The sequence below is a fragment of the Dendrobates tinctorius genome, unplaced genomic scaffold (genome assembly GCF_039654945.1).
Source record: "Dendrobates tinctorius isolate UK_male_01 unplaced genomic scaffold, ASM3965494v1 ptg000181l, whole genome shotgun sequence".
Lineage (NCBI taxonomy): Eukaryota > Metazoa > Chordata > Amphibia > Anura > Dendrobatidae > Dendrobates > Dendrobates tinctorius.
In genome coordinates, this window is record NW_027361848.1 from 9,821,544 (window position 1) to 9,833,548 (window position 12,005).

Here is a 12,005-nt window from a genome sequence, read left to right on the forward strand (position 1 = left end):
TGATTCCCCCTCCTCCTCCCTGGGTCCTGGAGCAGGCACAGCAGATGCCGGCGAGCTCCGCGCGCTGGCAGCAGGATGGGGGCCGCCATGACAGCGCGCCCTCCACATACCCCGGAAGTGACCCGCGCGTGACGTCACTTCCGGGTCTTTGCACAGCACGCAGGGGAGGAGGAGACGCCGGAGAGCTGCGGGACGCCTCCGTCGGGGATCACTGGCCCGCTTTACTCCCCAAAGGGGAGCGCGGGAGGGCCAGGAACGGTCCCGAATGCAGAGCAAGCGGGAGCAGAACGGAGGAGGGGAGGGTGCGCCACCGACCACCACTGCCCGGCTTTGAATCCACAGGTATGCTATAGCAGCCGGCCACACAGCATACCAGACCTCTCCATGCCCCACGGGGGACAGGAAAGACACTGGTGAGAGGGAGGAGGGAGGGACCTTTTAACCTCTCGTGCTTCCTGTCCCCCATTAGGGCGTGGAGACGACCTCCTCCTATGCTGTCGTGGAAGGTTGCTAAAGAAAATTAGACTCATCAGAGAAGATTACCTTACTCCAGTCCTCTATGGTCCATTCCTTATGGTCTTTGGCAAATTTCAGCCTGGCTCGCCTTTGTCTCACATTGATGACAGGCTTTTTTCTAGCTTTACATGATTTGAGCCCAGCCTGTTACGAACTGTTCTTGCCGTGCACTTCACCCCAGCTGCCATTTGTCATTCCTTTTGTAGGTCACTTGATGTCATCTTGCGGTTGCTGAGTGACATTCAAATAAGATCACTGTCATCCCGGTGAGTGGAGAGTCGTTTTCGCCCTCTGTAGGTCTGTAGCTTTGTTGTCCTCAATGTCTGCTGCTTGACCTTGTTGTAATGGACTGCCGTCTTAGAAATTTTAAGGATGGAGGCAACATGATGCTCACTGTATCCCTGCTAGTAAAGCCAGAATTGAGCCCATCTTTTCCTCACTCAAGACTTTTCTTTTCTACTCCTTTGGCATAGTTAAAATTTTTTTTTTTCTTTCCTATTACTTTTGAGATATTACTAGCACTTATTTTGCCATCCAGCTTGTCCTATTGCAAGAGGATTGTGAACGCCATAGCAGAGTTTTTTTTATACTTTCCTTCGTTAAATAAGATTTGGTTCAGGTGATCACCTAATCAGAAGTGCATTAAGTAGAATGAGGTGTATTCTGGTTGGAATTCAACTGACACTGGAATGGAATGGCTGTCAGACATGTAGAGAAGCTGAGTTTTATAAAACTGCAGTGGTCTCTTAATTTTTGCCAGAGCTGTATAGGACACAGAAAAGTGAAGGTCTTTCTGATGAGATCACTTAGGTTTCCTATTCACTTTATATCACATAAGATCCTGCGTATAAGAGAGATGTAGTCTGCTAATTATATGAAAACAATATACCGTAAAGGTACTGTCACACTTAGCGATGTACCAGCGATCCTGACCAGCGATATGACGCGGTCAGGATTGCTGATACATCGCTAAGTGGTCGCTAGTGAGCTGCCACACAGGCAGATCTCACCAGCGACATCGCTGGGGACGGGGGTCGCTACTTACCTGTCACACCAGGCGATCCTGCGTCCTCCCGCCCGGCTCCACGCGTCCAGCCTGTTCTCGCGCGATCAGCGATAACCAGCGGGGGAGCGGGTCGTAGGTAAGTATCAGACATAGCGATATCGCTAGCAATATCTCTATAACGTCACAAGTTATAGCGATATTGCTAGCGATATCGCTTAGTATGACATGCCCTTAACATACAGTATGAAAAAATGGGAGTAAAATAAATAATTCCTGTAGAATAATTAGTGCAAGGTAATAGTGAACAGCTGTCTTCTCACCTGTCTGATAACATACTGTAACTGGTCAGACTGTAACACCATGGTTTTCAGGGCACTTGGTTTGCATGGGATAAGGCTCCTATAAATAACTGGTGAAAAACATTTCATGGCATATCGCAAATCACTGGACTGACGTCGTTCTTCCAGAATGTCCTCAAACACTTCCCTTTTCTTGCTTCTGAACTCCTTCTGCTGTGAATGTAATGGTACAAATAGTAGTTTATGATTAAAGGGCTACTACAATGCAGCTATTTCTGATCGTCTCCATAGTAGGTCTATAACATGACTTCATGAATAAGTGATATACTTTATAAAAGAAAGTGCTACAGAAGTCTCATGAGTTGCTTCTACAATACAATAATGATCCAAGAAATTAGAAAATTATATTATGAAAATGGCTATTCGATATAGATGGATTTTGGCTGGAACTCAACTGTATAAAGATGGAGTTAGGTGAAAAACGCCCATTTCATTACTCTAGACAGGAAGGAAAACTTGGTACTATTCCAGATCACCAGAAAGGCTTGTAAGGGCTCATTTAGATGTCAGTTATTTCCTCATTCAAAAAAAAAAGATCCGTGTCAGTGTTTTTGATGAGAGGGTTATCGGCCATGTCATCAGAATTTGGGCAGAGTTTCATTGTTTTTTTCTCAGTTGGGAAAAAAAAGTTTCTCCAGTTTCTCCTGTAAAAGTCCATAAAAAATGGACAGCACCTGGATGTCATTCGATCAGACACTCGATAAATTTCCGACACGTCTCTGTACTTTTGTGTACAACGCTTGGTCTGAGAATAGACTATCAGATGTATGACCTATACGTGAAAAGCATGTATGGAACTCGTATGAGAAAAACTGACGTCTGAATGGGCCCTATAGTATGACTTTATCCAAATAATGCAATAAAGTAAGGGTCCCGTTACATTTAGCAATGCACCAGCGATCCCAACAACGATATGACCCGGTCAGGATCGCTGGTGCATCGCTAAATGGTCGCTAGTGAGATGCCAAACAGGCAGATCTCACCAGCGACGCTCCGCAGTCGTTACTCACCTGTCACACGCAGCGATGACGACGACTTCCGCCCGCGTCATGCATCGCTCGTCGGCGCCAGCAGGAAGCCGACGATGAGAAATGGACCAGGATGATCTTGCGTGATCAGCGATATCCAGCGGGGGGGGGGCGGTCGGAGGCAAGTGTCACATGTAGCGAGATCGCTAGCGATATCGCTGTTGCGTCACAAAATCGGTGCGATATCGCTATGTGTAAAAGGCCCTTAATTCTGGGGCATCTGGAGCTGTAGTGACGCAAATGTAAAATAAAAATCAATACCACAACTCATTGTGTTTCTTTTGCAGAAGTAGGAACCACTACAAAACAAAAAGAAAACCTTGCAGGTGATAGACTCTTGTATAATAGTGTATAGCATGTTGAAGTCTGCAAGAAAACCAGTTACTCATCATTCCTGCAGATCATAAGTATATTAACAACTGTTAATGGGTTCATGGACTTCCTTTTTATATCTTTCAGCCATATGAATGTTTTCAATTTGGGTCTACATGGCCTAATTGGATGATAAGTAGAATACAGGGTGTCAAGGAGATGACCAGCACTGCCGTGATGCCACAGAGCACAGGTGGCCCACAATAAAATGTTATGTGGCTCCTTAAAGCGAACCTGCCAGCTGTTTTGGCCAATTCAAGATGCAGCCACTGCCTTTCACGGCTTATCTATAGCATTGTATAATGCTGTAGATAAGTTACAGATCTGACTTGAAAAATAAGTTTTATTAAAATCACCCGGGGGTCGAATCGGGTCCGATGGGTGTCGCAGATCCGGGTCCGGCGCCTCCCATCTTCTTATGATCGCCGCCCTCCTGATTGCTTCATGGTCCCCGGCAACACGCTCCTGCGCAGGCATACTTCTCTGCCCTGTTGAGGGCAGATCAAAGTACTGCAGTGCGCAGGCGTTGAGAAAGGTCAAAGGCCCAGTGTCTGCGCACTGCAGTACTTTGCTCCCCGTCAACAGGGCAGAGAAGTATGCCTGTGCAGGAGCGCGATGCCGGGGAGCCATGACGCAAGCAGGAGGGCAGCACTGCAAGAAGATGGGAAGTGCCAGACCCAGACCTGCGACACCCATCGGACTGGACCGACCCCCGGGTGAGTATAATAAAACTTATTATTGTTATCTTTCAGGTTGGATCGGGAGCTTATCTACAGCATTATAGAATGCTGTAGAGAAGCCCTGAAAGCTGACAGGTTCCCTTTAACATCAGGGCTGTGGAGTCGGTAAGCCAAACCTTTGACTCACACCCCACAGCACTACAGAAGAAGCATTATTACCAAGCATGTACATAAAATGCAGCACAGATTCATCTCAACTAAAAGCCGAGAACCTTAGATCAGGAACAAAATAGACATTTATAGGACATTTCATAACTTTCACAAATTCTTATGAAAAAATATTCAGCACTTCCTGCATTGTACTACTGTACCAATTGATTATATATTTTAGGAGTCAATTCTATACTGACTCTACCAAAATTGACACCGACTCCAACTCCACAGCACTGCTCAACACAGGGACACAAAGCTGTTCAAGATATACACACGTGGTCAAAATTGCTGGTACCCCTCATTTTATGACAGAAAAACCCACAATAGTGACAGAAATAGCTTGAATCTGACAGAAGTAATAATAAATCAAAAATCTACGAAATTGAACAAATGAAAGTCAGACATTGCTTTTCAACCATGCTTCCACAGATTTTTTTATAAAATAAAACTCATGAAATAGGCCTGGACAGAAATGATGGCACCCCTGAAAACAATGTAACAAAAGGGACATGTGAAATCAAGGTGTGTCCACTAATTAGCATCACAGGTGTCTACAATCTTGTAATCAGTGAGTGTTCCTGTATAGATGGCTACAGATACTCACTGTGCTGTTTGGTGAAATGGTGTGTTGCCCATAACAACCAATCACTAAGCATCTTTCCTTTCACCAGAGTTGTGAAAAGATGAAAGCTGAGCTGTGATTGGTTGCTATGAGCAACAGTTTTCCTTGTAGACAGTTGTGGTAACTGAGGCCTATTATTCTTATCTTTTCTATGGTGTTATCGTCCTTCTGTAAAACTGGAAATAACACAATTTATTACCCATCAGATTCATGAGATTACCTTGACGATGGTTGATGGGCTCACACTATTTGGCCAAATTTTGTACTAAGCGTCTCGTGTATTTTTCTTAAATTTCAAAAGCCATTTTGCTATTCACACTTCATGTATTTCACGGTTCTGTAGAGTGGGTCCCGGACGGGGCGATACCAAATGTGGTCTTTTTTTTTTTTTGCAGAAATAAATGTATTCATTGGAATATTTTTGTTCTTTATTTTGGGATTTTTATCTATATTTTTACACATTTTAACTTTTTTAAAACTTTTTTTTACAGTGTAACTGTACAGCAACAGATCACTGATCTGATACTCTACGATGCTTCTGCACTGCAGAGCATCAGATCAGCATCTGACAGGCAGGGAAAGCATGTCAGCGCCTGCTCTGAGCAGGCACCGATAATCCACCTTTACTGAAAGATCCTGGGCCATAATGCTGGGGGTCAACATGGAAACCATCAGCACAACGTGATCGCATTGCATTATGCAGATGGAAGCACGCAGGGAGCCCCCTTCCCTGTGCGAGCTTCTAGATGTGGACAGAAGCATCAGAGGGGTTAAACAACTGCGATTGGAGCTAGCACCGATCGTGGGTGTTGCTGCAAGTTGTCAGCTCTCACATAGAGCTGACACCCACACCTGAGCGCAGCGGCGTTCAGCGTGAGGCCATGCGATCAATGCACCGTACATATGCTTCTATTTATATATGTATTGTGCATGTCGCAAAGGGGTTAAAGCACCACTCCAGAGGGGTTTTTTTGCTCCAGCGCTGGTGTGGCGCTTTAAATCTAAGTCACCTGCCCCTGGTCATATACTCAGCCTCCAACATCTTCCCTGTTTTTTGGCGTCAGTCAAGTCTCATGGCGCCATAGTGTGACAGTAGCTTCTGGCTGGCTGGAAGTCAGAAGCTCTCAATACAAGTCTATGAGAACCAGAACAAGGCTCTCATAGACTTGTATTGAAAAGTGACCTCTGCGCATCTCCATGAAACATTTCACTTTTCGCTGGGGACCAATGGGAGCGGCGGTGAAAACAGATGAAAACACCAGAAAGTGAGAATCAGAAAGGGGGCAGGGGACTTACAGTTAAAGCACCACTCCAGCGGTTAATAAAAAAAAAATCTGCTGGAGTGGTGCTTTAAGTTACTGCTGTGTCATGAAGCTAACTGATGAGGCCAACCGTTTTCCTCTTCAGATTAACTTACAGATGAATATAGTTTTAGCCAAAGGAAATCTGCTTACTATTCTTACAGCTTATAGTTCATCTTTTTGATGATGTACTGAAACGCCCGGTTCTTATGAAATAGAATTGCGCCTTGGGCATGGAAGAAAGGAGTCAATCAAGGCTCTATACGCTGATACATGTGAATGTTTGCTCTCATGTCATTGATTGATGACTTGATCTGAAACAACACCTGGCAATATGTGAGACCCTTTAACATCTACCCGAAAAGCTCTTCATAAAGAAGGAAGGGTTTCTACTACAATGAATATAGACTGAGACCTCCAATATTGCTGGTGTGAGACACAGCTACAAGATCAGAACTGTTGACAGGGAGCCATACCAAGCCTCTACAACTACATCAGAAGCCAGGGCCATGGTAAGATGGCCTCTACAACAAGAGCAGAAGCCAATGTCATTGTCACGTACCCACTTCTCAGCACGTGACTTGCGGTTGCACCTGCAAGGGTAAATCTATCTCCTCCCACTCAGTCCAGCATTCAACGTCTGTTCAATGCTGCAGTGGGAGTACAAATTACACCGCGACACAGACCACACTCCCGCTCATACCCGCTGCCATCACTCACCAAACACACGGGCGATGAGTCTCGGAAATATTACTACGGTCTGCCAATCACCAGGATCATACACTCTAAGGCTATGGATTCTTTAGAACATACAAGGTTCAAACTTATTAAAGTTTTAAGCTTTAATATAAAAGATACAGTGCTTACAATGAAAGGATATAAAAATATGGAAATAAAAAGTGACATACAAATATGCAAAAACAGTGGTAAAATAAAAGGTGAGAAACTTACAGAAATATCTATATCTAAATGTCTGGCTTTCTGCTCCCTGAGGGGGGGATGAATTTGGAATGGCTTACACCAGCTTGGTTGTCCCTCAGTCTGTGAACAGATTTCTTTGGGTAAAAGCCTAATTTATAGGTTTAACCTGGAGATCAGATTTCTAGACCAGCCTCTCATGTTAACATAATAATTGCTGGTTTGTGACTGGATCATGGCGACTCTGCCAACGAATACATTATTTTTCTCTGAACACTGTATAACTTTTCTCATAGTAAATAGTGTCATGCTGCAATTTGGCGTCTCTCCATCAAAGACACTAGGAGGTGTGAAATGTTTCCAATTCTGTGTGCGTTCTCAGGAAAGCCCCCCTGGGGTTGAGACCAGAGAACATGTCTTTTTCTCAGGATAACATAGGTCATAACTTTGTGAAGAGCTGCAGCCTAGAGCAGATGCGAAGTTACTGCTGGTTATACTGTACATCCATACATATTTCACTATAATCATGGTAAGGTGGCCTTCACAAGTGCACTAGGAGAGGCTAGTGACATGGCAAGGTGGCCTCCACAACTGCAACAGAAGCCAGTGTCATAGTAAGGTGGCCTACATAACTACACCAGCAGAAGCTAGTGCCATGGTAAGGTGGCCTCCACAACTGCACCAGAACCCAGTGCCATGGTAAGGTGGCCTCCACAACTGCACCATAAGCCAGTGCTATGGGGGCGTGTCCTGATGGCCATGTGACGCAGAGATCTGGTGATGATCTCCCTCTCAGCATTCTGTTTAAATAACAACATTGACCCAGTGTATCTTCTCAGAACCAATCCCTGACCTGTGTGAAGGTTTCAAAAGCCGAAGGGGAAGCAGTTTGTACAGGCTAAAAGTTGAGATGACCAGCAGCAAGAGCGAGAAAAAGACAGATAGTAATAGTGAAAGCTCCAGATCGCACCTCCTCACAAAACCTCGGGAAATGTCAGTGAAACACATGCCCGGTCAGGTACTGGAGAGGATGGAGGAGTAGTGAGGAGACACGGAAGAGCATAACTGAGGCTACCGTCACACTTGGCAACGGACCTGCGATCCCGACAACGATGCGACCCAGTAGGGATCGCTGGTGCGTCCCTACGAGGTCGCTGCTGAGATGTCAAACAGTCAGATCTCAACAGCGACGCAGGAACGATACGACGGTCGTTGGGACCCTGTCTCTCAGACCTGTAGTATTGAGATCGTTCGTCGTTGTCCCTGTCAAACACAGCGATGCATGCTGGCCAGCGGGACACCAGCAATCAAAAAATGGCCCCGCACATTCGAGCATGATCAGCGACATCGCAGCAGAGGCCCGATCGCCGCTATGTGTCACACGTAGCAAGATCGCAGGCGAGATCGCTGTTGCATCACAAAATCGGTGACGTTTCAGCGATCTCGCTAACGATCTCGCTATGTGAGACAGGGGATGGGGCTTGAGTTGCTTCCTCAGCAGCAGATTGATTAGTCTGTCAGACCCCCTGAAGGGTCAATTGCATACAACTACAAATACAAGAAAGGAGGAAGATAAGGAGCCAACTATCAGATATGTTTACACAGCTATAAGTGGCCTCCAAGAGGTCATTAAATGCATAAAGCAGGACATGCACAAGTCTAATGAAGGGTGGGGAAAAGAGAAAGTGTGGTAGAAGACCTTGCATACAGAAAGATGTGAAAATAAGTAAGCAAAACATCAATATGCTTCTTAAAGTGGATGACCTAGAGAATAGGTCAAGAAGAAATAATTTACGTATTGTGGGGGTTCCAAAAAAGGTGGAGGGTCAAAATCCTGTCATATACTTTGAATCCTGGCTGATGAAGAAGTTCAGCAAGGAAGCCCATCCACTGTTTTTTGCCATAGAACGTGCACACAAGGTCCCCACCCATTCAAGACCACCAGGTGGACCACCCTGTCATATTATAATGAAACTGCTGCACTTCAGAGAAAGACAAAATTCTGGGCAAAACTAGAAACCATTAAGATTTATCCATCAAGAGTACTAAGATACAGTGCCTTGCAAAAGTATTCGGCCCCCTGGAACTTTTCAACCTTTTCCCACATATCATGCTTCAAAGATAAAGATACGAAATGTAACTCTTTGGTGAAGAATCAACAACAAGTTGAACACAATTTTGAAGTTGAACGAAATTTATTGGTTATTTTAAATTTTTGTGGAAATTCAAATACTGAAAAGTGGGGGGCGCAATATTATTCTGCCCCTTTACTTTCAATGCAGCAAACTCACTCCAGAAGTTCATTGTGGATCTCTGAATGATCCAATGCTGTCCTAAATGACTAATGATGATAAATATAAAACACCTGTGTGTAATCAAGTCTCCATATAAATGCATCTGCTCTGTGATAGTCTCAGGCTTCTGTTTGAAGCACAGAGAGCATCATGAAGACCAAGGAACACAACAGGCAGGTCCGTGATACTATTGTGGAGAAGCTTAAAGCCGGATTTGGAAAAAAATGATTTCCAAAACTTTAAACATCCCAAGGAGCAGTGTGCAAGCGATCATATTGAATTGGAAAAAGTATCATTGCACAGCAAATCTACCAAGGACCGGCCGTCCCTCTAAACTTTCATCTCAAACAAGGAGAAGACTGATCAGAGATGCAGCCAAGAGGCAGGCCCATGATCACTCTGGATGAACTGCAGAGATCTACAGCTGAGGTGGGACAGTCTGTCCATAGGACAACAATCAGTCAGACACTGCACAAATCTGGCCTTTATGGAACAGTGGCAAGAAGAAAGCCATTTCTCAAAGATATCCATAAAAAGTGTAATTTAAAGTTTGCAACAAGCCACCTGGGAGACACGCCAAACTTGTGGAAGGTGCTCTGGTCAGATGAAACCAAAATCGAACTTTTTGGCAACAATCCCAAACGATATGTTTGGCGTAAAGGCAACACAGCTCATCACCCTGAACACACCATCCCCACTGTCAAACATGATGGTGGCAGCATCATGGTTTGGGCCTGCTTTTCTTCAGCAGGGACAGGGAAGATGGTTAAAATTGATGGGAAGATGGATGGAGCCAAATACAGGACCATTTTTGAAGAAAACCTGTTGGACTCTGCAAAAGACCTAAGACTGGGACGGAGATTTGTCTTCCAACAAGACAATGATACCAAACATAAATCAAAATCTACAATGGAATGGTTCACAAATAAATGTATCCAGGTGTTAGAATGGCCAAGTCAAAGTCCAGACCTGAATTCAATCGAGAATCTGTGGAAAAAGCTGAAAACCTAATCTTCACACGCCTCTGTTCCCTACCCAATCTCACAACCTCTCCCTTCCCCCTATATGACCACCATCTACTCACCTTCTCATCCTTGTCCTTCTCACCTGCCCCCCACGTCCAGCCACTAGCACATCCTCGCAGAAACATCGCACACCTAGACATTCACAGACTCTCAGACTCGCTGCTACCTCTGTCCTCCAGATCTTCACTCCACGACACAGATAGTGCCACCACTTTCTACAACGCCACCCTCACATCAGCCATAGACGCAGTCGCCCCTCTCATGCATGGCAAAGTGTGACAAATCAATAGGCAACCCTGGCACAACAACCTCACCAAAAAACTTCGACAAGTATCCAGGGTCACGGAGCGGCGTTGGAAGAAAACACGCCAGCCAGACAACTTCTCTGCTTCCAAACAAGCTACACTTGCCTTCAAATCAGCCCTCACCTCTGCTAAACAGACCAATTTTACAAACCTTGTATCTTCATTATCCCACAACCCAAAACAACTGTTCAGCACATTCAACTCTCTCCTCCGCCCACCACTGCCACCTCCAACTCCCCTCATCTCTGCTGAGGACTTTGCCACCTACTTCATAAACAAGATCGACCAAACAAGGCAAACCTTTACTGTTTCACCACCCCAACCACTCCACATACCAGACCTCTGCCCTTCCCTAATAACCTCCCTCTCCAACATCACCGAAGGAGAGCTTACTCATCTCCTTTCCAAATCACACCTCACCCCATCCCTTCACACCTGCTTCCCAACCTCACTAACATGATCATTCCAGCCTTAACCAATCTCTTCAACCAATCCCTATCTTCTGGTACCTTCCCCTCTGCCTTGAAACATGCCACCATAACAGCCATCCTTAAAAAATCAAACCTTGATCCAACTGCTATGTCCAGCTATCGCCCCATATCACTGCTCCGTTTGCTTCCAAACGCCTTGAACAGCATGTCCATGCTCAACTTTCCTCCCACCTCTCATATAACTCCCTCCTTGATATCCTCCAATCTGGCTTCCACCCCCACCACTCCACTGAAACTGCCCTGACCAAAATTACTAATGACTTACTCACAGCCAAAGCTAAAAGACAGTTCTCCATCCTCCTCCTTCTCGACCTGTCCTCTGCCTTTGACACAGTCAACCACTGCCTACTGCTACAGATTCTTTCTTCCCTTGGCATCAAAGACCTTACCCTGTCCTGGACTGCCTCATACCTTTCTGACCGCACATTCAGTGTTTCCCACTCTCATACTACCTCCTCATCCCGCCCACTCTCTGTTGGAGTCCCCCAAGGCTTTGTCCTGGGGCCCCTACTTTTTTCCATCTATACTCTTGGCCTAGGACAACTCAAAGTCCCATGGCTTCCAGTACCACCTGTATGTGGACGACACTCAGATCTACCTCTCTGGCCCAGATGTCACATCTCTGCTGTCCAGAATCCTGGAGTGTCTATCAGCCATATCCTCCTTTTTCACCTCTCGCTTCCTAAAACTCAATGTAGACAAAACTGAACTCATTATCTTTCCTCCGTCTCATGTATCTTCCCTACCCGATCTATCTATTATGGTAAATGGCATCACGCTCTCTCCGGCACCTGAAATCCGCTGCCTCGGAGTAACTCTCGACTCTGCCCTGTCCTTCAAACCACACGTCCAAACTCTTGCCACTTCCTGTTGCC

At 45.4% G+C, this 12,005-nt stretch overlaps 1 protein-coding gene across 5 annotated transcripts in view; it reads right to left on the reverse strand.

Annotated features, from left to right (window-relative positions):
• The window catches only part of GNPAT (glyceronephosphate O-acyltransferase), a 447,736-nt gene that overhangs the window by 363,504 nt on the left and 72,227 nt on the right, over positions 1-12,005 (reverse strand). For all 5 annotated transcript variants that reach the window (XM_073551868.1, XM_073551870.1, XM_073551869.1 and 2 more), the window contains exon 2: positions 1,843-2,034. In XM_073551868.1, coding sequence (XP_073407969.1) covers positions 1,843-2,034 — 192 coding nt within the window. The remainder of the gene's footprint in view (positions 1-1,842; positions 2,035-12,005) is intronic.